A 26,045-nucleotide genomic window follows, 5' to 3' on the forward strand; every position below is an offset into this window, starting at 1 on the left:
CTGGCATATAAAACATGTTGATATGCAAACTTAGAAATACATAATGTCTAGACCTGGTTTCCTGTTCCTTTTTGTGCCTGTCTGCTCTCCAAAGGGTGAAGAACATGCTGTTGAAATCCAACTGTGTCCTGGAAGCCTTTGGCAATGCCAAAACCAACCGAAACGACAATTCCAGCCGGTTTGGAAAGTATATGGATATCAACTTTGATTTCAAAGGGGACCCAATAGGTGGGCACATCAATAATTACTTGCTGGAAAAGGTAAGTTTGCCTTGACAATAAAAAAGCCGTCATGATTTTTCGTGGACTTATTTTAGAAATGATGAGGAGGATTACCATATTGTATGCATCTGCTGAGGGGAGCTCATGGGATAAGAACATGCCTTACTCCCAGCAGGACAAAAATCAAAAGAGTTGGCTTTAACATAGCGAGCTTTCCAGAAAATAAAATCACAGCAGATGTCAAATGCCATGGTTTTAAAATAGAGGATCATGCCGCAGTAACAGAACTTTCTATTACATGCTCATTCATGGGTTGATGAAAACCTCACTTAAAAATGGACTAGATGATGGGACTGTTTTGCTTTGCGTGACTATGAGAGCTGGCTGGCTTTCATGTGGATTTCTGTGACAGCATCTGGTGTTTTGGGTGTGTGTGTTTTTTTTAAAGCATCTGCATTTGTTGCCCTCGAGCCTCTTTGCAGAATGTATGTAGTCTCAGCCTCTCTCTGTCTCTACATCTCTATCTCAGTCTCAGGGGTTATTCCGTATTTGCTACTCATATGCCCATTTTCTCATAGTGACACACCTGGGATAATTTATTTATTACAATTATATCCCATCTCTCCCCCCCCCCAACTTGAAGTGGTGTGCACAGTTCTCATCATCATTTAATCCTCACAACAACAGTATAGGTTCGGCTGAGAGGCAATGACTGGCCCAATATCACCCAGTGAGTTTTATGGCTGAGTGGACATTTGAACTCTGGTTTCTCAGCTCCTAGTCCAACACTCTTAACGACTACATTGCGCTCAATCTCAGCCATTATAGCTATGATGGCTTGCAAGGCATTTTAGTGATTTATTTTGGGCTTTTTAAAAGTGATATTGGTTTCTCTCTCAAATTAAAACATGAAGGCATTTCTGCTGGTTTAGTAAGCATCCCATATTTGTAGGAGTTGGCCCAGTGTGGTTCATTTGGAAAAAGCCCTAGACAGTGGCGGAGGAAGGGGGTGTGGTCCGCCCCAGGTGTCATCACTGAGGGGTGTGTGACAAAATGAGGGTTTTTTTTAATTAAAAAATTGGGCTCACAAAACTTTTTAGGAGTGACGTGGTGACTTAGGCGCCTGCTGGTTCTGCGCTGCCTGAAACGGCAGTGTGGGACCTGCACCTGCCTACTGCCTCTCCCTCAGCCGCCCTATAGCTGAGGGGAAGGTGGTGGAGAGGCTCCAAGCAGTGGAGAGGTTCGCCTCGCCCCCATGGGTGGATCATCCCACCCCTAGCTACAGGACACGCCCCACACCAGGCACCCGAGCGGCTAGCTACACCGCTGGCCCTAGATACAGTACTTGAGAAGAGTTCTGAAATCTTGGATTACCTAAATACTAATGGAAACAATACCCAATTTGGCATTGCCATGTTGTCCTCTTTCAGCCAGCTTTTTTGTTGCTCTAAAGTGCTTAATACTAACTTTTGGGCATTCCATCCCACCTTTAAGTGGCTCAGCAAATAGACCATAACTGTCCTGCGCCTCTGTTGTAAATCCAAAGTGTAACTGCTGCCAGTGCTCTTTACCTAGTTGCTTGTTCAATTGCAGTACTAAAAAAACCCCACCAACACCACATATTTGTATTGGATTTTCAGTGCAGGGTGGGTGGGGGGGGGAGACATTGATGGCAACAAGTCATCAAAAATTTACAAACAGACTAAGTACATCAAAACAGTATAGACATGTTACTAACTAACTAACTAACTAATGTTATATAACAGGTTTCCCACTCTGGTGTTCTGGCCTAATCCCTCCAAAACTTCGCTACTTTGCTATGACACCACCAATGCCTTAGTCAGGAGACTAAAGCTATGTTGGGTAGCAAAGCCAACTCGTAATCTTTCCCTTGTTTCTCTTGTTTCTCTCTAGTCACGGGTGATTGTGCAACAGTCAGGAGAGCGCAACTTTCACTCCTTCTACCAGGTGAGCTGTTGGCTTGGTATGCTAAGGTGAAATCAGCAGCCTTGTGCGTGAGTGAGTGCCTCTGAATTCACAGGAAAGACTGCTTGATTGCCTTTTGCAGTGTCCCTCATTGTGTGTAAAAATTTCAACAGATGCCACATCCCACTTTGCTCACTAATCCATGCAGGGTATATGCTTGGCTTTGATTTGTCGTTTGCTAAATTCAGTAACTTACAGATCATCAGCTCCAACCCCTTGCTCTGCTTAAAGGCAGGCTCTTCAAGCCTTACTCATCCAAATCTAATCCTCATTGGGTTTTTTGTTTTTGTTTCTCTGGAGGGGTTGGTGATGCTGGTTCTAGATACAGATGGAAATAATTTCCCTGTACTTCATGCAAGCAATTAGAGTAACTGGATTCCTGTCTTGAACTCCTCTGCAGCAGGAAGTAGTCACTTTGAGGTAGTCCTTTCCAAAAAGACAACCTATATAATTACAGTGGTACCTCGGTTTACAAACTTCATCCGTTCCGGAAGTCCATTCTTAAACCAAAACCGTTCTTAAACCAAGGCGCGCTTCCCCTAATGAGGCCTACTGCCGCTGGTGCCCTTCCACCATTTGGATTCCTTTCTTAGACCGAGGTAAAGTTTGCAAACCAAGACACTATTTCTGGTTTTGTGGAGTTTGTAAACCGAATCTTTCTTAAACTGGACTGTTCTTAAGCCGAGGTACCACTGTAGCTTGTGTTGGAAAGTGCTCTTGTAGGGTTTCCTGCTATAGCTTCCTGCCTTAATGGCAGTATATTGTGTTGCTAAATCTTCTCTGTACAACTTTTTTTGTTGAAGAAGTGAGGTGATTCTGTCATAGTTTTGTGCCATCAGTTAGATAAGAACTCCTCACCTTTTTGAGGTCTCCTCAGTGTGTTTTGAAAACTGCAGGGAAACCCCTTCCCTCCCTTTCAAATTCCAGCGATAGTTTAGTAAAATTAATTCAGGTGGACTAAAGGATCATTATTATTATTTATTAAATTTGTATACCGCCCTTCATCCAAAGTTCCCAGGGCAGCTCACAGCAGAAAAAAATACATAATAAAACAAAAACACATGGACCAAGGTGCCACATTTATAGGGGCAGGCAAGGTGACCTCAGAATGGCCAGCCCTTCTGACCCATAGGGAAATTTTTCTACTCTCAAATGTGATAGTGAGCTCTTGCATGAGAAGCAAAACCCCAGCCATGCATCCAAGAGGAAATGTAATCGCTCCTCTAGTATTAAGACTGCCCCATCCAAAATCCCAGAGTTGCCAGATGGAAGATCTTAAAGGGTGGAACAAATACATTAATGAACAATATTTACTGCAATTTACACTGCCAGGGTTATAAACCACTGGAAGGCTATACCCCCTGCCTCTCAGAAATAATTTTGTGGAAAGGGGGAGACCAACTTCTTGCCATCCACTGAGTAGTGAAGGAGCAGCTGCTCCATTTCTTGCTTTCTTCTTTACTCCTCAGCCCATGTTCCTTTTGAACCATGTCTCTCCAGATTGTGGGCCTGTGTGCAGAAGCTGTACACAGGCATGGGCAGAAAAAAGATTGGGATCTACTGGTAGTTCTCTTGGTCATTTGCAGTGAATTAACAAGGGTTTCTGAGTACTAATAGCTTTAATAATAGAACCAACAAAGGTGACTTTTTCCACATAAATTGGTATTGAAAACAAATCCCTAAGCTTAGAATATGCTCCGAGGAATTCCTGTTCATTTGTAACTATATGTCTTTCGTACCTGGCTTTGGTAGGTATATCTTGGGGTTTTAGAAACAGAGAAAGTAGATTCAATGAACCTGAAGTCTGCCCACCCCTGCTGTACAGCTTTTAGAACTTTTTAATTGTTGATAATAACAATAGTATAAAAGCTGAAAAAGAAATTAATTTAGATAAAGTACTCTCTGACTTTCTCTTTAGCTACTCCAAGGAGGTTCTGAGCAGCTTCTACGTTCCTTACATCTACATAAGGATTTATCGACATACAGCTATATTGGTACTGGAGTGCAGTTAAAGGTGAGGGTGTTGCCTACTCATGAGGAATCTCTTTTTCTTGGTCCTTTTGAAATGTGGCATGATCAGCCATACTATGGACTCTGTGCAGCTTCCTGCTGAATTTATGCATTTATGCCAATTTAGTTGGCTAGTTTGGGCATAGTTTAGCATTATAATAGTTTAGCATTATAATGCTAATAGTTTAGCATTATGAGAATAAGCCTTGGACACACGTATTCCTCCCTTCCTACTCAAGAAAGCTCACACGGAGGAATTACTGTAGAAAACTTCTGCTTTTGCTCAATTTTGGATTTACCACAAACCTGCACAAGCTGCAGTTGTTTTTACCAATGTTGAATGGAAACAGTCCAATAGATTTAGACAAATCAAAGTGGTCACATTTCCCTCTCTTTCTTCTGACGTAGATTATGCACCAGAGTTGACCAAGGCAGTTTCAGTTCCCAAACCAATCTAAAATTAATCCAGATAACCAACTTCATTCCAAAGTCTATAGAGTTGTCTGACCACCACCCACTTGAGTACTTTATCCCCAAAATGCAAATACGAGATTGACCTAGAGTTGCCCAGTTTAACAGGGTCAAGCAATGGTTTCTTAAAATAGAAAGTCACAGCTGCCTCCTTAAAACCATGAGAAGCACTCCTTTAAAAGAGAGAAGGGGAGAAAAAGAATGCTGACCATCTATAGTTAGATTTTGCTTTTCCTGGATTATACCAGCACATTGTGGCTTGAAATTCTCCACATGCCCTGTGTACATCCTTTGGTAAAATAGGCTGAAACAATTCCATTTGGTTATCTATGGTTACTAGCCATGATGGCTACGTTCTGCCTCCACTGTTGGAGGCATTATGTCTCTGAATACCAGTTAATAGGAATCACAGGTGTGGAAAGTGTTTGTTGCACTCGGGTCCTGGGCTTCCTACAGGCTTCTGGCTGACCACTGTGAGAACAGAATGCTGCACTAGATGGGCCATTGGCCTGATTCAGAAGGCTTTTTAATGTTCTTAACTAAGTGGCCTTTCAGCACAGACTCTGCAATCAGCATGGCATGTGAAATAGAATATCCACTATAGGTTATCCACCATATACTGAAGACATATAGACTTCTACCTGATGTTAAATTGACTCTGAGGAGGAGTCATAGCTCAAACCACACAGGACGTTTTGTGTTTTCAGATTAAATATTGTGCAATATCTGCAGGGTTTCCCCCCCCCTTCTTTTCAACTCACCAGTGCAGAAATGTCCGCCATGATTTTTCTTGTCTAATACTGCACCATCAGTGTGCACGCAATGGTATTGCATCTGATTAATTTGCTGTTGCTGCTGATTCTTTTTCAGTGTTCTATTAATGATGGTGCTGACTTCAAAGCTGTGGCTGATGCTATGAAAGTAATTGGATTTGAACCAGAGGAGGTTCAGACAGTATACAAAATTCTAGCTACCATTCTCCATTTGGTGAGTGAGGGGGCGCCATGTACACAGAGATGGATCTCTGGGCTGCTAACATGCTGAGGTGTGTGTGTGTTGATTTGAGGAATGATCAGGAGAGCGAGAGTGAGAGAGCGCACTTTGATTGAGTGGCATTATGCCAGAGCTGCAGCTCTGGAAGAGCAGACCACTTGTTTCTCCACAAATTCAATATTTCCTGTCAGTACCAAGCAAATGTAGAGATTGCTACTCTCTTCTGTCCAATTCTCATATTGGATCTGACTGAGGAAAGCTGTTCAATGCTTCTCAAATTTAATTGCCTGGGATGATTAGCACATTTGAGGCTTAGAATCCTCTCACTGGGGAAGGAATAGAATACTGTGTACCAGCATATACGTCTTACGTGGGACTTGTCTAGCAGATAAGCAGATAAGCCAGCAATCAAGGTTTCATTTTTAAATGAGTTTATGACAAATGTGTCACTGTTCTGACAGAATGGCAGAAGACCTGACTCCAGCTCTGTTACTTCATACTGAGGTAGAAGTGGAGTTCCTAGAGCACTGGAGGCGAGGGCACAAATTGTTTGTTCTGCCTCCTTTGCATTTGCGTCCTGTAAATTGACTGCAATAATAGGTTTTGGGGTGGTTGTTTTTTAAGGAGATTGCAGTGGAGTGAAAGAATTGGAGCTTGAGCCTTTTCAGCAACTTGGGAGCTGCTTCCCAACAAAGATCTTCATGAAGCTGCATTTATCTGTAACAGAAAAGAGAAACTCACCAGAAAGAGAGTTAAAAGGACTTCTCATTTGGGGTGCCTGAGGCATCCAATATGCTGGGTTTGGACATCCCATTGCTCAGAAAGACAGGGAACATGTGATAAAGCTCCTCCTTCAGTTCATTCCTTGCCTTTGCAAGGACGGCCTTCTCTCTCACCTTCCCTTGGATGACTTCAGGATTTCCCCTCTTCATGTATCTTTGTTTTACAGTTGTTCCTAGATCTCTAGTTTTTTCTTCCATCATCTTGGGTTTTTTTTTTTTTTTTTTAAAAAAAACCCTCCTTAAATGTACCTTGTCTTTTGCCTCTCCTCCTTTCCCCATGGCTCTGTTTAGAGAAGGCAGGCGAAACCACAAAGGAAACAGTTCAGTGTAAGAGAATAGTTAAATGTAAAAAAATCACAGGTGCCTGAGACCTCTGTAGTCGGCCTGCTCCTACAGCTTAAGAATGCTCTGACTTGGTTCTCAGTTGCACCTGGAATTAATATGGGTTTCTGCTTCCCAAGTACCATCTCTCATCCCAGGGAGTCCTAATATGCCAACTGCTGCCACTAGATGGAATCCAACACCAAGGAGCAACAAACGAGCCACAGTATCAGGTGGTGTGGAAAGAGTTCACAAAGAGGGTTGGCCCTTTTGATGCCATTTTGGGTTCCTCCTCATCTTCCTGCCAAGTGTCATCTTGGAAGGGTGTAGCCCAGACCATTCCCCATTATGACCAGCAGTGGCCTTCCCGCTATATTCAGCTCTCAAGAAAATGCAGCGCCCCCCCCCCCAGCACCAGCTAACACTGCACCTCTGTATTCTATAGATCTCCCTCGACTTCCCTTGACTTTTCCAGGGGTCCCCCTCAGCGTTATATTTTTGTATTAAAAGAAGGTGTTGTTCGAATAATTAAGCTGTTGTTGTTGGCATAAATGGCCGGTTAGTTCACTAGGAGCAGGAAAGGGAGTCTAAAAACTCTTTTAAAATCTTCTCCAGCTGGTACTGATTCATCTGATATCGGCAGATTGGACTTGCACAAAGCAACCATCCAACTGAGCCACATCCTCACACAGTATTCTTCAGATGGCTCCAACCAAGTTTCCCCTGTGCCACATGCACGTAAAGTGGGTTTATTTTCTCATCTTCTCAGTTCTCCTCCTTTAAGGTCATCTTAATGGCTAGGAGCCTTCAGCATCAAAAACCATCTGCTTTTTTTCACCAGCACAAGATTCAACCTTTATTTCAACCTTTATTCCAAATATTGCTTTGGACTTCCATAGTGAACAAGAACTGATTTTCCCTTCCCTTTGCCTGTGCTCCTGAAGAAGTACATTAAAAATACATAGTACATTTCTGATTCCCTTATTCAATTCCTTTCAACCTAGATCCATAGGGGGGAAAGCCTCAAGCACTATCCTAGCCATATGGCTCAAAACTCGTATTTTTCTGGCATGTAGAGACCCAACAACTCCCAAAGGATCAGAACATCAGTGTCAGTATTTTCATTCTCTCCCGTCGCTGGATGTGTGATTGTTACATCACGTGTCTGTGTTTACATTCCCTGCTTGGAAAGTGGGGGAAACGGAAGCCAGTCCTATCTCTTCTGTTGTATCGTACTTTTGTACTCTCCCTTTCTCTTGGAGAAGATGTGAGAAGGCTGCCATGATTCCTTTGTCCTGTATATATTACTTAATAAACTTAGATGCCACACCTCACGGCCTCAACTTCCAGCTTTACTCTGCTGTTTGAGTGTGTGTATATCTTCGGATATGTGGCACTGCTGCACATAGGGACTGAAGAGTTACAGAACATCCTATGCTGCGCTCCAAAGGGAAGACGCCCGGGGAGGTTTCCAGTGTGGGGGCTTTGCATCATCCCCCCCCCCGGCATTTCCCACACACAGCCCTGTCAACAAGGGCAGCAGTGGCTTCAATGGCTTTTCCCATTAATGCTCCTTTCTTAGAGATTTGTCAGGTAGCCATGTGGAAGTCTTCTTTAGCCTTTAACAAACATTACAGAATAGGCACCTCTGCTGAGGTGGCCTTTTGAAGGAGAGTGCTTTAACATATTCTCCCACCATCAGAATATTTTCCACTGACTTGTGTTGCTGAAATGAATGAGGCATCCAATCCTCACCCTAGCAAAAACACTGATCAGGTGTCAAACACTTGTCAAAGCCTCCAGCTCATATCAGGCAGTTCCTTTCCCCAAAAGAAGGAATTACTGAACTCCTGGAGCCACATTCTTTTGTTTCAAATTGTTAGTCCTCGACTTCTTTCTGCATCTCTGTCTCAAGCTTTTCCATGGGGTGGAAGCTTAATGATTTAATTTAATTTAAAACAGTTTTCCATTTAACAAAGTCACTTAAATTAGGGCTGCCATACGTCTGTCTGGACATTACTGGGATTTCAAAGGTGGAATTGCCATCCAGGGGAAATTTCCAAAAAGCAGCACTTTGTTCTGGATTTTAGGCAAGTCAATCGAAAAATCGTCGCTTTTTGGCACAACAACTTAGGGGTTTTTCCAAAAAGAAAGAAAGAAAGAAGCTCAAGAAATTTGGTGTCTTCCTAACAACTTGCTCAACAACATTTGGGGTGTCCTGGTCTTTACTTTCTTTACAGCAACCCTACTTAAATACAAAATAAAACAAAATGCAAATAACATTCCATGTTGGGGTGGAAAATTATAAATGTTCAATAATTCATTTAGTACATTGGGAACTATGGTCAATGTTTGTCGTTTTTGTATCTGTTGTGCAAATATATCCATACATGGAGTCCAGATGATTGGGAACTTCCATTGTATGCTATTGTCTTTGAAATGTTGCTTTCTCATATGCAGATAAACTTTTTGTACTGTCAGAGTTTTCCTTTCACTATTGGAGCACCAATCTCTTTGCCACCATTAGTACGCCATCAGAAATTTGCATTTTTAGTTCTCAAGTGTCCTCAGAACCCCAGGTTAACTGTTGGCTTCCGAGGTTGCCTGGGAGAACCCTGATGGCTTGGAATTCCTTTTCATCTATTTCTGTTTCCATAGTGTAGGGCTTTCCTACCTACCCATGTCTATTTTTCCGTAGCGCAGCAGCTCCCTTCACCTGCCCATGCTATTCTGCAATGTTATTTCTCTGGCATGCCACTGGGCTTAACGACCTAAAGTTGTTCTCTTTATTTCTTTTTTTCTCTCTGGCTCCACTTGCAGCTGATCCAGTTTTCCTCTTGCCTTCTCTGACAATCTTTCCTCCTCCTGTAAGATTTTCCTTTGTTGTCCTTTTGTCTCTTTCAGCCACTGTGCCCTTTCACTTGTAAATTTCCTGGAACCTTCTTCTGCCGCTCCACTGTCCTGCTGCCTTTTATGGAGCCTCTGTGAGCAGCACCTGGGTAATGCTCCACACCTGCTGCTATCTTGCTGTGCCTCCTCTGGCTCACCTGTATCATCTTTTGAATAACGTGGAAGGCAGCATCAGCTCCTGCATCCTCCTGACATGCACATATAATCCAATTTCACTGCACCTTAATCAAGTCCCATAGCACTGTGATGTAACTCAAGACAATCTCTGGGATCTTTCCAGTACTGAGTTAATGTGAGTGATGACCTTTGAGTAGAGGAACTGAGGGCCGCATGCCTGGTATGTTCACTGCCTTCCCGAGCAATGGGAGGTCTTAACCCAGCATATGGGTGCCTTGTTCACCCCAAGGAGAAAGAACATTCATGGTGAGTGGCTGGTGCTTCTACCTGGTCTAAGACACTCCAAGCAGCCTACCCAATCTCAGTCTACTCTTCTGGCTCAAGAAAGTGAAAATAGCACAAAAATGGAGGAGCCTGCCCAGTCCTCTTCCACTCCCTCCGTGGAGTTGTTGTGAACAGCTTCTTAAAGTGAAGTAGTGGAATTTTCAAGGATCTGATTATTGTGTGTGAGACATCTGTGAGGACAGGGGAGAAAATTAAAATGGCACACATGGGGTATGGCCCCTTGGGAAATCTAAGATGGGCTGTGTGGCTTTCTAGACCAGTGTTTCCCAAACTTGGGTCTCCAACTGTTCTTGGACTACAACTCCCACTTTTTAATAAAAAGTTTGTTACCTTGATTTCTTATTTTTCCAGTAAGTTTCGTCATTTCTGCATATTCTATATTTTTTTTGTATCCATTCTTCTTTCATTGGGACTACTTCTTCTTTCCATTTTTGGGCAAATAACATTCTTGCCACTGTAGTCACATAAATGAATAAATACAGTTTGGGTAGTTCTGTCCCTATAATTCCCAAAAGGAAGGCTTCTGGGTTTTATTTATTTTAAACATCTTTTCCAGTTCATTATATATCATTTCCCAATAAGCTTTAACCTTACTACAAGACCACCACATATGATAAAAAGAACCTTCTTTCTCTTTACATTTCCAACACTTAATTGATTTAGATTTATACATTTTTGCCAATTTACTCTGTGTTAGGTACCATTGATATAACATTTTCATATAATTTTCTCTTAGACCATAACATGCTGTAAATTTTATATCCATATTCCACAGTTGTTCCCATGCTTCCACATTATGACCGATGGGAAACACTGTTCTAGACCAAAACTATTTCCTGCCCAGATATTAGTGAGAGAGAACAGGAATCCACCTCTTTATGAGGTGCTTTGGCAAATATCAACATAGATTATCCTTTGTTCCAAAAGGGATCCATTAAGGAAATTGCATCTGTCTGAAAGCACTGCCTGTATCAGAAGTGGCATTTGCTGCCTAGACTCAGTGAGAATGAATGTCCTTGTTTTTTCAATCTTTCCACAGGGCAATTTGAAGTTTTCTGTCGATGGTGACATACCTGTCATTGAAAACAGCAAGTTAGTGTCTGTCATTGCTGACCTGCTATCAACCAAGGCTGACATGGTGGAGAAGGCCCTGCTTTTTCGAACTGTTGCTACTGGTCGGGACATCATTGATAAACAGCATACAGAACAAGAAGCCACCTATGGCAGAAATGCATTTGCAAAGGTGGATGTAGATACACTCCTGCCAACTTGGAAGTTTCGTTTTATTCTTACAGTGGTTGTTTCATTCTGTGTCTTCATACTTTTCACCCATGCAGATATGCACACATAAATTGCTAGCTAGCATCTTCAGTTGTTTGCCCACACGTTTCTTTATTAGCCATTTGCCCATTTTAACTCAAGGTGAATCTTACTTGCCATAGGGGATCAGACAAATGTTTTTTGGATTTTTTAGACATCTGTTTTGAGTAGTTTTATGCCTTGGGGAGACAGGTTAGTATTCTTGGAGACTTATGGAGCCTTGAGAATGCAGAACTCTCCGGACAATATAACCAATATACAGTGGTACCTCGGGTTACAAACTTAATTCGTTCCGGAGGTCCGTTCTTAACTCAAAACCATTTTTAACCTGAGGCGCGTTTTCGCTAATGGGGCCTCCTGCTGCTGCCGCTCCGCCAGCGCACGATTTCCATTCTCAACCCGAGGTACTACTTCCGGGTTAGTGGAGTTTGTAACCTGAAGCGTTTGTAACCCGAGGTACCACTGTACTTTGAGAAAGAGCACCAAGCAATGTCTGAGACAGAGCAACTATTTTTTTCTCAGTGGGAATTGTCCACTGGCCAGGGGTAATTGGGTGAGGGGAGAACCCGTAGACTTTACCACAGATAAGAATATTGGTTTAACATGTTTAGCATCTCCAGTGTCTTGCAGATTGACATCACAGTAAAACCTAAAGCAGCTAGAGAGCAAGCTGTAGTTAACCTATGCTAGTTTCCTTAAACCTTGTTAGGATTTTGACAGCTGGTTACATATCCTCCAGTTTCCTATTAGAGTGCTACAGAAATGCATCACAAAGCTGAATGCTAACTAAACCTGAGCAGCAGAAACAAAAAATGACCCTATATATTCTTTTGGTTTGAAGGCAATATACGAGCGCCTTTTCTGCTGGATTGTGACACACATCAATGACGTGATTGAAGTCAAGGACTACAACAGCACAGTTCATGGGAAAAACACTGTAATCGGGGTCCTTGATATCTATGGCTTTGAGATCTTTGACAATAACAGGTAAGATGTCTTGAGAAGGTCATGCATATCACTTAAATTGTTTCCAGTTGCGGAATTAAGTAATTAATTCAAATTGCTTTTGCTTTAGTTTTGAACAGTTCTGTATCAATTACTGCAATGAGAAACTGCAGCAGCTCTTCATTCAGCTTGTTTTGAAGCAAGAGCAAGAGGAATATCAGCGTGAGGGAATTCCATGGAAGCATGTGAGTAGATAAGCCAGAGCGTTCCAAACTGTGTGTCACGACACTTTAGGGTGTCGGCTGCACTGTGTAGGTGTGTCGCGCAATCACTCCCCACGCTTCTCCCGGGCCTGGAAATGGGTTAGTTTAACCTCTGGTTTGCTAGCAAAACTGAATTACTGTGTCATGAAACGATGCATGTCTAAAAGGTGTGTCACCAACATGAAAAGCTTGGAAAGCTCTGAGATGAGCAGTCGGACAAAGCCAACATGGATTCGAAGATGCCAGGTGTTAGCGATTCTACACTAGCAGGTAGCTTATTCAAAGCTCAAAAGAGAGGGATTTAGAATGCCAAAGCCCTCCATCCCTAGCCACGGAGGGTCGAGTGCAGACCCATTCCATTCTGCAGGTTTTTAGTGGTGCTTTGAAACTGCAATAAAGCCATAGGGGAGTTGGATAGATTTGCCTAAAATGACCTGAAATACCAGTACTGAAATGGGAAGAAATTTTGACAGTGAGCGCAACCTTTAGAGTGAAGGCACTGCCTGCATCTCTAGGTAAACGTAAACTGGCACTTGCTCCTCTGTTTCCCTACAATTGCGTGCCTGCAATAAAGAGAGAGAAAACATTCCTCACTTAGTTGGATCGCTGTTGCAAATAACCCTGCTTGAACATTCTGCAGATTGACTACTTCAACAACCAGATCATTATTGACCTAGTGGAGCCACAGCATAAAGGAATCATTGCCATTCTGGATGATGCATGCATGAATGTCGGCAGAGTCACTGATGGGATGTTCTTGGAGGCTCTGAATACCAAACTGGGCAAACATGCTCACTTCTCCAGCAGAAAGGTACTCATTTGTGTGTCTGTAATCACTTAACTCAATCAAGCTGGGTGGGGGGGGGGGAGTTAAAAACAAACAAACAATTTATATCCCACCCTTTCACAGTGAGAACAATGTTCAGCTTTGAACAAAATAGCAAACCAGGTGCAGCCTGCATTGCTCTTGTTAGTGATGAAGAAAAGCAAGGAACAATGCCTACTCCAGTGCTTACACTGCTGAGTGTTGTCGTGGACTGGCTGGATGCAAAGGAGTGGTGGGAGGCACCAGCCAGGGAACCCCCAGGGAAGAAGGCTCAGAACCTGGGGATTGGTGGTGGAATGATGACAAGTGGTCAGAGGGAGAAGGAGCGGATTGGGGGGAGGAAGGGTCCGAAGCAGAAGAGGTGACAGGGTTTAGTGAACAAGAAGAGGCTGCGGCAGAGCACAGTTCAGACTCATAGGCAGGAACAGAATCCAGGGAGTCTTCCCCTCCTGCTGCAGCCAGCTCCCCTGGTCTCCTAGAACACAACGAGAAATGAAAGAAGCAGAGCAGAGTTTGGTTGTGCGCAGACGCATCCTGAGTCCTGGTGAGCACTTCAGCTGTTTCATTGGGGCAAGACCCTCCTAGAAAGGGTTGCCTCAGGCCACTAGGCCAGAGCTGTGGTTGGTTTCCTTGAATAGAGAATAAACTTCACTGGCCTCGGTTGATTTACTGGTTTGTTGCTGACCTATGCCTGCTTCCAGCCCTGACAGATGTCCACTTTGTCATCTCATATGGCATTGCCCATGCACTTTGTAAGTCCGGTCTCAGCTCTAAGGGCCAAACACTGAGATTCTCAGAGTGCAAATTCCACCTTTGCAGGGTGTGCTCAGAAGAAATACATGGTACACACTGCTTAGGTAATTGACCTGTCTCTCCCCACAAGCTCTGTAGTTCAAGTTGCTGACACAGAAGCATGAGAGAGTATAATTAAGGACATTCATGTGGCTTAAGACCCCCAGAGAGAGAGAGATCTAGTTCTCATCAAGGTGCTAAACCTTCAGACTTTAGATGGGAGTTCCCGTAATGGAATATTCTTTCATGTTGGAAAAAAACTTCCCAAAAAATAAATGAAAAATAGGGTCTTGGGGGACAAGGTTGGAATGCTTTTTGGTGTCGTTTTCATTTTTATTTTAAATGGAGGAGTGTACCATTATGTAAGCCCCTCCCTGTGATCTGAAGTGGTACAGTCCAGACACAGGTTTCCCACCTCAGTGCTTACTGTGCCAAAGTAGCAGTAAATGGGAACTTTACTCCCAGCCAAGGGACACAGGTGGTGCTGTGGTCTAAACCACTGAGCCCCTTGGGCTTGCTGATTGGAAGGTCGTCAGTTCAAATCCCTGCAACGGGGTGAGCTCCTGTTGCTCTGTCTCAGCTCCTGCCAAGCTAGCAGTTCATGCCAGTGCCAGCAGATAAATAAGTACCCCTGCGGGGGGAAGGTAAAAGGTGTTTCCATGCACTCTGGCACTCCTCACAGTCCTCCATGCACCAGAAGCGGTTTAGCCATGCTGGCCACTTGACCCAGAAAGCTGTGGAGAAATGCCGGTTCCCTCGGCCTGAAGCAAGATGAGTGCCGCAACACCATAGTTGCCTTTGACTGGACTTAACTGTCCAGGGGTCCTTTACCTCTGGTTTTTTTTTTACCTTAAATGGGAACTTAAGCTAGGTTTGCTTGTTCTATTAATACAGCCATGCTTGTGTTTGTTAACGGAGCAAGCAAACCCATGTCTGTATATCCAGTACCAAATCCTGTCTTGAAGACCCATTGCAGGACAGGTAACAGGTTAGGTATATGATGCTGCTTGAGGATGAAATGTGAAGATGAATGTGACAGGCACTGACCAGACATCTTCTCATTCATCAGAGTTGCCTGTGGGGGAAGATATAAGTCGATGCAGCAGGGCATCTTGGCCCAAAAGTTCTGCATGGCATCTGTGTGTGCCTTTCCCTTCTCTTCAACTGTACTGGGAGGAGGAGAGGGGAGGCAGAAGCAGGTAGCAAAACAAGCTGGAGTAGTTCTGATGGTGGAAATGATAAGGGAATTTGAGACCATGTGGGGCCCAGGATTATGGGCATGTGTGTGCAAGGATGTGTGTGTGGCTGTTTTAGTAGGCTCGGATGCTGTTTGTAATTGCCTGAGTTGGACTGAAAATAGGTAGAGTTGACTTGGTGGCTTGTATGGGTACTAGATGAGGAGAGCACTTGGTGGTGGTACCCTCTAATGCTGGTACCAATTGGAGGAAGCGACCACCTGGTATCTGCAGAGCTTGGACTTGAGGGTGAGAGTAGCCTAAAAAAATGTAAGATCCCATGATCTGAAGTACTGCTGTGCATTGTTAAGTAAGTTTTGACATTGGAAATGTCAGTTTTGCAAAATATCCAGCAGAGGGAGCAGGAGCCTGCTCAATATTGCAGGGAAGAACTGGAGCATGGGTTTGGCAAGACAATGATGATGTCACTCGCAGCCAATAGGGACCCGGTTTAAATCCATGTGATATTTCCTAAGCAACTAATTTTGCATGACACAGACAACATCAGCGTTTGATTTATAGTTAAATGACTTCAAAATCCACAGTCAGGCATAGTGAGCAAGCTTTTTAATTCTCAGAACACATCAGGCTGGGTATTAAGTAAAATGGGAAGCAGGAGGGAGTGGAGAGAAAAAGCTGGCTTGATGTTGAGCCACAAAATCTGCATTTATTCACAGTCTTAAAATGGAGTGTAGGAGATTGCAGACTTACAACACAGTCCTAATCATGTCTAATCAGAAGTAAATCATTGGATTAATTGGGGTTTACTCCCAGGTAAATGGGGTTAGGATTGCACCCTTAATTGGATTAGGCTGTGCTACTTGCTGTGGAGATTTCAGGTTGCACCTAGGGCTGATGGGACAAAGGAACAAATAATGGCAAATTCCCTCATTTTTGAAAATACAAAATGCAGCTGCTACCTGGATCTGTCTCCTGCCCTAAGTGAAACGTGATTAGATGATAGAAAGGTGACAAAACAACACTGTTGTTTTGGCTCTACCCAATGCTTGCTAGCTTCAAAATCGCATGCAGCAGCCTGAATAATTTTAAGCCCTGGACAATGGTGATCCCATATTTTGGCAGTGTGCTTAAAGAAAGACAGCTCACTTGAAATGAGTCTGCAATGTGGAAAGAGAGCCTCTCACCATGTAGAGCAAGTATTATTCTTAATATGCATGAAGTAAAACTATGCTCAAGATAGTTAACACAATAGAACCATATTTATGTGTTTGTTACTGAAATTTGTATCCTGCCCTTCCTCTCCATAGGGTGCCCAATAAAACACTGAATTAGTTTGTATTGTAAAACACAAACTGGAAGTAAAGTAGGAGGGAATATCTGTAGTGGTGGCTTTATGTGTTCTTTACAGAGGGTAGGATTTGCGAGTATGGCTGCAACAGAATCAAGCCCATAAAGTATAAGCAAACTATTTAGAGGAGAGGTGGTTTTCACAGATAAAAGGCTAGGTATCTGGGAATTTCAGCAGAAATCCTGCTGCCTCTTAATGTTATATTCAGTATCATTGGTCTCAAGTCTTCATTACACTGAACCTCTTAATTCTGTGCACTGCTGAAACAGAATTTCATTTGATACTTGGAGGGGGAAGGGGAGTGTGTCCAGAGCTCTCCAAATTCCAAATCTTCTGTGAAGAGACTGCTAGATCAGGATCAGCTAGAATCTATGATGAGTGAAACCCCTCCCCCTAACTACTACCCAAAATTGCCTGCATGCTTTTAGAATTCTTTCTGCTACGTTGAGTAATAAGATATTTTACTTTGGGTCTTCCTTTTATTTTTACATGAAAGCTCAGGCCCTCATGACTTTATGTGTGCTCCTCAACCCCTATCCACATACTTCATGGTGCAATCACAAACTTGCATTCATAAATGTGTTCTCCATAACACTCATATCGCTTCCTTAATATTTCCAGCAGTTTATTATAGTGGAAATCCAGGTTTCTCTGTATCCCGCAAAGCAAAACCAATCTGGTATTGCACTGCCCAGGTACCTTGCTGAAAGCAGCAATGGTGACCATAAATATTGAGGCAAGTGTTTCTGACGAGGACAGGACCGTGTGCTTTGGAAACAGTGATCTCGGAACCTCACATTTAATGCTTCAGTACTCCCTGTGAAGCGTATTGGGTTTTGCATTGGGGCAGATAAGCTCCGAAGGGCTGCTGTGCCCTACATTCTAGTGTCCTAGTTTACAGACAGCAGCACACGGGATATGCAGTCAGCTTTGGGTTTTTGTTTTGTTTTTGTTTTGGTATGGTAAAACCCACGCAGCAGAAGAAAGCATTTTTGCTCTGCACAAAATAGAAATCTGAGTTTCATTACAGGCCTCTTCTCTCTCTTGCCTGATGAAAGGTTCCTGCTAGCTGCACAACTTTGTGCTGGGCAGTGTATAATCTGCATTTCTGGCTTGAGTTTTCCCCTTCCTCTCCTCATCCACTCTGGAAAAGATCAAGCCTGCTTCACCCATTATAATTTCCATAAATGAAGCATTTCCACACAGAGGGATTAGAGCAGGGGTGGAGAACCTGTCGCTCCCCAGGTTTTGTAGACTACAGCTCCCACCTTTCCTGACCATTGGTTGTGCTTGCTGGAGCTAATAGATGTCCAACCACATCTGGAGGGCCACAAGTTCCCCACCCCTGAAGCAGAGGGTTCTTGTGATGTGTGAGTAAGGTCATGAGCATATGTCACCCACTGATCTGGTAGTTGACGCATGATAAAGCCATGCCACAGGTTATGCTAAATGTGCCCTTCTGCATGCAGTTAATCACGAGTATTTTTAAGTGGGAAAACAGCAGGCTGGAATATAAGCTCTGAGCCTTTCCTTTCACCTACCACTTTTCTCATGAGTTCCCCCTCCCTGGGTGAGTTCTCCCCCACTTTCTGCCAGACTAACTTCTGCTCTTAGAGCTTGGCTAGAAAAAAATGCTGCCAGGAGGGAGGAGGCTGCAGGAGGAAAGTGACAGACAGGTAAAAGGTCGAGCCCCACTGCACTTGAACTTGGTCCCACACTGTGCCCCTTTATTGCTGTTTGCTGGCGACCCAGGTCATCATCTGAATGCTCTCAGCTGCCTACATAACGTTGGCGGAGTGAATCTTCAAGACCAGTTTGGATAAATCTCAGCTGCCATGATGAGAATGGATAGAAAACGGAGGTGATAACAGGTGTCTTCTGTAGTGGGGAAGACATTGGGACACACAAGTCGCTGGTGTGAAAGCACCTAGAGGAACGAAAGAGAGAGAACCAATAGTTAGCATGGTTCTGTCAAAACCCAATCGTCAGAGCTTCTCCCCAGTGTGAATGATTTACTAGATAAAGCAAAGACCATTTCAGTAAGACTGAATGTGGGTTTTATTTCTGTGTTGGGAAGGCATAATATACGATCCCTGAATATATGGGAAGGCACACACCTCATTAGATCTCAGGTTCACTCCCCTATGTACCATGTTAAAGGATTGCAAGTGCCGTGTTTGGGAGATTTCCAGGAGCACAAATAAATAGTAGTGAGCTAAATGAACCAATGACTCTTAACTTTGAATATAAAGCAGGGGCGGCCATCCACATGCTTTATTCTTATCTAAGCAGCCTCAACCTTTGGATTGGCTCTTTGGCTTTCCTCACAACTGCAGGACCATTGCAGTCACTGACGCCACTTGGCATTGGCATGTGAAATGGAGCAGTGTTTGATTTAATGTTTTATGTTCATCTTTCTTGCACATCGCTTTGTTTTTTTACAACAAGAAAGACTAAATTCTGGCCCTATTTTCACTTGAGCTAAACTACTTGGTTTTGCTTGACCATGTGAAGATTTCAGTTTTCTCTTCACGCTAGCTTCACTTGGTTGCTATATCCTGTGAAAACAGACTTTTCGTAAGTTCCATATCAATCTGTTCACTTGGTGATGCCCTACAGTTTGCCCTGTGTATTTGGTTAGATTATCGCACGAAAGAGGAGAGAACAGATGGCAGTGGAGACCCATGGTACTTCATTCTCTGCAAGTTTCTGTTGCTATAAAGGAACGGTATCGCTGAGTCTAAAAGAAAAGGTTGCCTTGACTTACAGATTGTCTGTCTATAAATAAATACCTTATATAACAATAGAATTCGGAAAGACATTCCATTGCTAAACCTGTATGTGAAGCAGTAGTTGAGCCCAGCAGGGTCTGTCACTGAGAAGCAGCTGTGCAATGCAGTCTGGGATACTTCAGCAATATTGACTTTTTAACCATTTGTTTTTAAGCTCTGTGCTATGGACAAAAACCTGGAATTTGACAGAGACTTTCGGATTAAGCACTACGCTGGAGACGTTATGTAAGTGTGGTTCTTGCACTTGCTTTCTTAGTACCTGTTAAGACCTCCTCAAACACACTTTTTCAGTCGCACACTGTTTTTTCTCCACTCATGTTGCACTATAGCCCAAGGTAGCCTTTCTCTTCTTTTGCTTTTCGCAAAGTCTAGGGAAATGTTTGTTTATGTTCTGCTTTTAAATAGTTTTTTTGGTGCTGCTGCTGTGCTATGCCACTCATAGCTTCCCATGATTGATCTGTGAGGCGGTCTTGCATTATTCCTCTGCATAGCCACAAAACCACTTTTCAACCTCCCTTATCAAGGGTGTGTGATAAATAAATAAATAAATAAATAAATAAATAAATAAATAAATAAATAAATAAATAAATAGTTAAGCTATTTAATTTATCGTATTGTACCTGAACACATGTCTACCTGGCCATCTTGTTAATTTCTTTCAAACACAAAAGCTAAATCCTTCCATAATCCCAGTAGCCATTTGTTTCACTGTTCTCCCTCAATAATTTGCTTCTTGGCATATTGTATGTGTTGCTGCATCTGTACAATATTAATGTAGCAACACACACATGAAAGTGTGCAATTTATGGAGGAAATATTAATGTAAGGAAAACATGAATAGAAATGTGAGATGGGATGAGTGGCCAGTGGTTGGGTATGATGGGAGTTAATAGCCCAACAATACTCAAAGGACCACTGGGTTAAAGTGTTTCACCATATAATCCCAGTAATATATACAACAGCTCTGCAAGGTAGGTCAGTGCTATCTCTATTGCTATATTGAGAGCCCTGTTGAGCTATTTTATAAGATTTTACATTTTAAAAATCATAGGCTTGGACATGGACTGAGGTCAAGATAACGGGTGTGTTTAAGGTTGTCTAGTTAAGTTGGGACCCAGGTGGCGTTGTGGGTTAAACCACAGAGTCTAGGGCTTGCTGATCAGAAGGTCGGCGGTTCGAATCCCTGCCACGGGATGAGCTCCCATTGCTCGGTCCCAGCTCCTACCCACCTAGCAGTTTGAAAGCACGTCAAAGTGCAAGTAGATAAATAGGGACCGCTCCAGCGGGAAGGTAAATGGTGTTTCCGTGCGCTGCTCTGGTTCGCCAGAAGCGGCTTTGTCATGCTGGCCACATGACCAGGAAGCTGTCTGAGGACAAACGCCAGCTCCCTCGGCCTATAGATCCAGATGAGCGCCGCAACCCCAGAGTCGGACACGACTGGACCTGATGGTCAGGGGTCGCTTTAGTTAAGTCCACAGCTGAGATGAGATTTGAGCCAGAGACTTCCCATCTCACTGTTCATGCCCTTAGTGTCTCGTTCCAGTAACTTCAAAATGGGTCTTCTTAAATAATACTATTATGCTAGTGAAGCGAACTTGTTTTTTCTGATTTCAGATAGGGCAGCAAGTACTGTTAAGAAATTTTTAAACTAGAAAATATGCACAGCTTTGGTTTGGTTTGGTTTGGTTTGGTTCTATGTGTCTGTTTCAAGAAATTCTGTTTTGTTATTTGGATTATATAGATGAAATTTGATTTAAAAAACACACACACACGACTTAATTGCTAGCTAAATTGGGCCACATCATGTAGCGTCCTCTGTGAGAGGAGAAGAACAAAGGTGAGCTTTCACAACTAGTACACCTTCTCTCCAGCGGTTATTCATCATGTCACTGTGTATGAAGTATGTTTTATTAGCTTCTGATTTAGCCCACTGGAAGTCTACCAGGGAAGAGAGAACCCTGGTGCTGTTAATTTTCTGCTTGGTGAAATGTGTGGTGTCACAGCACTGATAACCATGTGTTTTTGAGACTGCTGTGATCCATTCCAGCTATGGTAACTCTGTCTCTGCAGTAGGAGGTAGCAGTGTTTCTGAACACCAAGTTACTGGAAACTGCAGAAGGTGAGAGTGTTCTTTTGCACTCAAATCCTGTTTGTGGGCTTCCCATAGCAATCTGGCTGGCCTCCATGAAAACAGGACACTGGAACTATATTGGCTCAATCCAGCAGGCTTTTCTTATGCCTCTCCCTTTCAGTGGCCAATTGTTACTTTTGTCACTTGAGGTTCACTGAAATTAATTCTCTCTCTTTCTCTCATTTAACAGCTACTCAGTCACAGGATTTATAGATAAAAACAAGGACACTTTGTTTCAAGATTTCAAGCGCCTGATGTACAACAGGTAAGGAGTCAAGCTTCAGACCTGTAAAAGGGTAAAAGAGTACTGGGAAATAATTCAAAATGAATTGAAAAAAATGTTTAAAAGTACTTAAAAAAACCAAAAAAACAAACAAACCTAGAGTCCTTTTTGCTGAGGTTAATTCAGATGGAAATTCCCAGGTGTCAAAAAGGGTTATTTATGTATGCCACTACTGTGGCCCGTGTTTTGTTAACCCAAAAGTGGAAAATGAGCGAGGTCCCAACTAAAGAAGAATATCAACTTAAACTGATGAAATATGAGCCACTTGCGGACCTACCATAAATAATAAGAGAGCAAGAAGAACATACGTTTAGAGAAGATTGGAAAATGTTTATTGAATATATGGGGGAAATTGTGTACACTTGAAAACGTTGGCAGCATTAAGATAAATACAACAGTGTAAACAAGTTTAATGGATGTAATAATAATGGAATACTAAATGGTTTCGTTTATGTAAAATATGCAGGGATTTATGATATGCAAAATGAACCATGGATAGAGAAGGGAAGTCATTGACATTTTAAGGTTGTTTAGATGAATATTCCAAATGGTAAAACAGAAAATTTAATAAAAATTATACAAAAAAGGAGTCAAGCTTCAGCTATTCATATGTCTCTTCACTACAGCTGACCAAATATTACTGACCTTTTCACTTCTTTTTCCCTGGCTTTGTAGCTCCAATCCCGTGCTGAGAAAGATGTGGCCAGAAGGCAAGTTGAGCATCACAGAAGTGACTAAGCGACCACTGACCGCTGCTACCCTTTTCAAGAACTCAATGATTGCTTTAGTGGACAACCTGGCATCAAAGGTAATAATGGGTTTTGGTTTAAAGCAGGGGTGGGGAACCTTAGACTCAGGGCTAAATGTGACCTGCAGGCACTCTCCATAGGACATACCCCCCTCACCAGCCCTATTCTGCAACTTCCTTGAGTGACTTAGCTGAAATGCATTCTTGAACTGAAACCCCATGACATTTCGTGTGGCTGGAATGTAGCTTGCTGTTCAAAAAAGTGTCGCATACTTTTCCTGTGGCCGCTCTTGCCTTTGCCCCAACTCACAATTCACGAGTAGCCTTGGCAAAGTGGTCCTCATGATGGAAAAGGGTCCCAGTACCTGGTCCAAAGTCTGTTCTTTCCACCTATGTAGGATTTCATTATTAAAAATACTAGGCTTCCAAACAACAGCAGCAACGCAGAATTCCTACAGCATGTTCTATGTTCAGAGAGTTAGATAGTGCTTATTGCAGTCCTCCTGCCAACACTGAAGAAAGTCGTTGATCCTTTTTTGAAGCTGAGAAAGCTGAGGTGTTGATAGTCTAGCTGACCCGGGACTTGAACTGGGCTCTGATCTGATGTTTTCCAGAGGTATAATTTCTAAAGATAGGTGATGGATGCAAAGCTTGCCAGGAAACCACTCTGACCTGGAAGCATGAACCTTTAGTCTAATACGTGGTAGAATTGGTTAATTGGTTAGTCTGTATATGACTGGTGGCGTACTATGGTTGCAGACTTAGTTGGTATTTTTATGTTTCATTGCTGCATGAGCAGAATGAGAAAGGGGGCAGATTTCATGAGCTCTCTGATGAAATCAGTGCCGATCAACTGACCTGCAACCATTCTTTTGCTGTCTTAGCTTTACCCCAGTAGGGGAGTCAGGACTTGCCCAGGGGTAATGCGGATAGGATCTGCAACAAGCTGGCTATTCCTTCTGATTGCCCCCTCCCAGTGCTTCTGGAGACGTCCGTTTCCTCAGTCTTAGACTGGTTTAGTTACAGCAGCATAGGATTTACGTCGACAATGTTACGATGCTGTAAATTTCCATTGATCATAACCTGGGTTTATGTTGGCATAGAGGACTTAGTAGCAATCCAACCCTTGTCTGGTCAGAGTAACTTGAGGACAGAATACTACCAGCAGCCAACTTTATCCCATGCGAACGAAGATCTTTGCAAAGGGCTCTGTAAGCCATTTTGGGAGTGGCCGCCGGGACCACATAACACCGGTCCTGAGAGATCTACGTTGGCTCCCAGTACGTTTCCGAGCACAATTCAAAGTGTTGGTGCTGACCTTTAAAGCCCTAAACGGCCTCGGTCCTGTATACCTGAAGGAGCGTCTCCACCCCCATCATTCAGCCCGGACACTGAGATCCAGTGCCGAGGGCCTTCTGGCGGTTCCCTCACTGCGAGAAGCAAAGCTACAGGGAACCAGGCAGAGGGCCTTCTCGGTAGTGGCGCCCGCCCTGTGGAACGCCCTCCCTTCACAGGTCAAGGAGATAAATAACTACCTGACATTCAGAAAATACCTGAAGGCAGCCCTTTTCAGGGAAGTTTTTAATGTGTAATATTTTTGTATCTGATTTTTGCTGGAAGCCGCCCAGAGTGGCTGGGGAAATCCAGCCAGATGGGCGGGGTACAAATAATAAATATTATTATTATTATTATTATTTAGTATTACCATGCTTTCTATTGTCATAAGGTAGCTATGGATACTGTTGCACATACATTCTTTGCTCAGAATTGTGTGCCCCCCACCCCACCCACCTCCTCCCCCCCTTTCTGCCTAATGTCTCAACAACCAAAATTGATCTGTAAAAATGTTACATGGAAAAATGCAAGAGACATTGTACACTTGTAAACCAAGAAAATCTCTAATAATAAATAAATAAATAAATAAATAAATAAATAAATAAATAAAATAGCAAATAATTGCTAGTGAAAGAAAAAAAAAGAATTGTGTTGTATCATTGCATTTATAGTCGTGCCATATCTATAACATAACCTATGATGCAGTGCAACTGTGGCTCAAGCGAGTTTCCAAAAATATATTTGTTTTATGGTTCTGCTGATTTTTTAAAATTGTATCTTTCTTTTATTTTTAACTTTTGTAAACTCTCCTAAGGATGATTGTGGAAGGGCAATATAAAATTCTGACCAATAAATAAATTTATTTGGAGCTTGAGCAAACAATGCAGCAATTGCACTGCAACAGGGCACACTTTTTGAAATGCCCTTAATTCTGGAACAATGTAGTAAGCCTCAAACAGTTTCACCATCTTGGTACACATAGTATGGTTGACCATGTCTTTCAGTGGCCTCTCCAGCTACCTGCCCAGGCCCTTATCTCTTCCCCTGTCATCTCTACTGCTTCACATCTTCCCTTTATGAACCCCCCAAACCTCATTGTGTTTGCGTTCCACAAGCTGTTCATTTTGTAACCTAGTAAGTCGAAAGGATCTAAAGCAGGCAGGAAAAAAAGATGCTTGTGTGTGGGTGTTTTTGGATTCCCTATTCTTTTCCGTCTCTATTCATGAGGAGTCAGGAGGATGTTTCAGAAAACTGGGTCAGGCATAACTCATCCTCTTCAAGCCCTGCTCAGGCCTTGTAGCCAAACCTCGTTGTATTATTATTATTATTATTATTATTAGCGCCTTGCACCCCCGGCAAGAATAGCGCTAGAGGGTTCCTCAGAAGAGACAAGCTTCAAAAAGGAAGCATGTAAGGATGAATAGTTGTTGTTGTTGTTTAGTCGTTTAGTCGTGTCCAACTCTTCATGACCCCATGGACCAGAGCACGCCAGGCACTCCTGTCTTCCACTGCCTCCCGCAGTTTGGTCAGACTCACGTTTGTAGCTTCTAGAACACTGTCCAACCATCTCATCCTCTGTCGTCCCCTTCTCCTTGTGCCCTCCATCTTTCCCAACATCAGGGTCTTTTCCAGGGAGTCTTCTCTCCTCATGAGGTGGCCAAAGTACTGGAGCCTCAGCTTCAGGATCTGTCCTTCCAGTGAGCACTCAGGGCTGATTTCCTTCAGAATGGATAGGTTTGATCTTCTTGCAGTCCATGGGAGTCCAAGGATGAATAGTAGCATGCTGCTATTCCTACAGGGTTGGCTCCTGTATTTAAGCTCACATTGGAGCAGGTCAGTGCAGCGCTTTTGAGGTTTGTTTCAGTTTATTTCTCCATCCTGGTTTCGTTTTTGTTTTTACTGACTCGAAC

At 43.0% G+C, this 26,045-nt stretch overlaps 1 protein-coding gene across 1 annotated transcript in view; it reads left to right on the forward strand.

The window, feature by feature from the left end:
* Positions 1-26,045, forward strand: part of MYO1D (myosin ID) — a 157,577-nt gene that overhangs the window by 29,752 nt on the left and 101,780 nt on the right. The window contains 11 exon segments of the mRNA XM_033170700.1: positions 95-260; positions 2,136-2,189; positions 4,126-4,221; positions 5,559-5,675; positions 11,196-11,399; positions 12,318-12,463; positions 12,552-12,666; positions 13,325-13,495; positions 19,793-19,863; positions 21,960-22,034; positions 22,728-22,860. Of these exon segments, the coding sequence (XP_033026591.1) occupies positions 95-260; positions 2,136-2,189; positions 4,126-4,221; positions 5,559-5,675; positions 11,196-11,399; positions 12,318-12,463; positions 12,552-12,666; positions 13,325-13,495; positions 19,793-19,863; positions 21,960-22,034; positions 22,728-22,860 (1,348 nt within the window).

Source organism: Lacerta agilis, chromosome 14, assembly GCF_009819535.1.
Source record: "Lacerta agilis isolate rLacAgi1 chromosome 14, rLacAgi1.pri, whole genome shotgun sequence".
In the NCBI taxonomy this organism is placed as follows: domain Eukaryota; kingdom Metazoa; phylum Chordata; class Lepidosauria; order Squamata; family Lacertidae; genus Lacerta; species Lacerta agilis.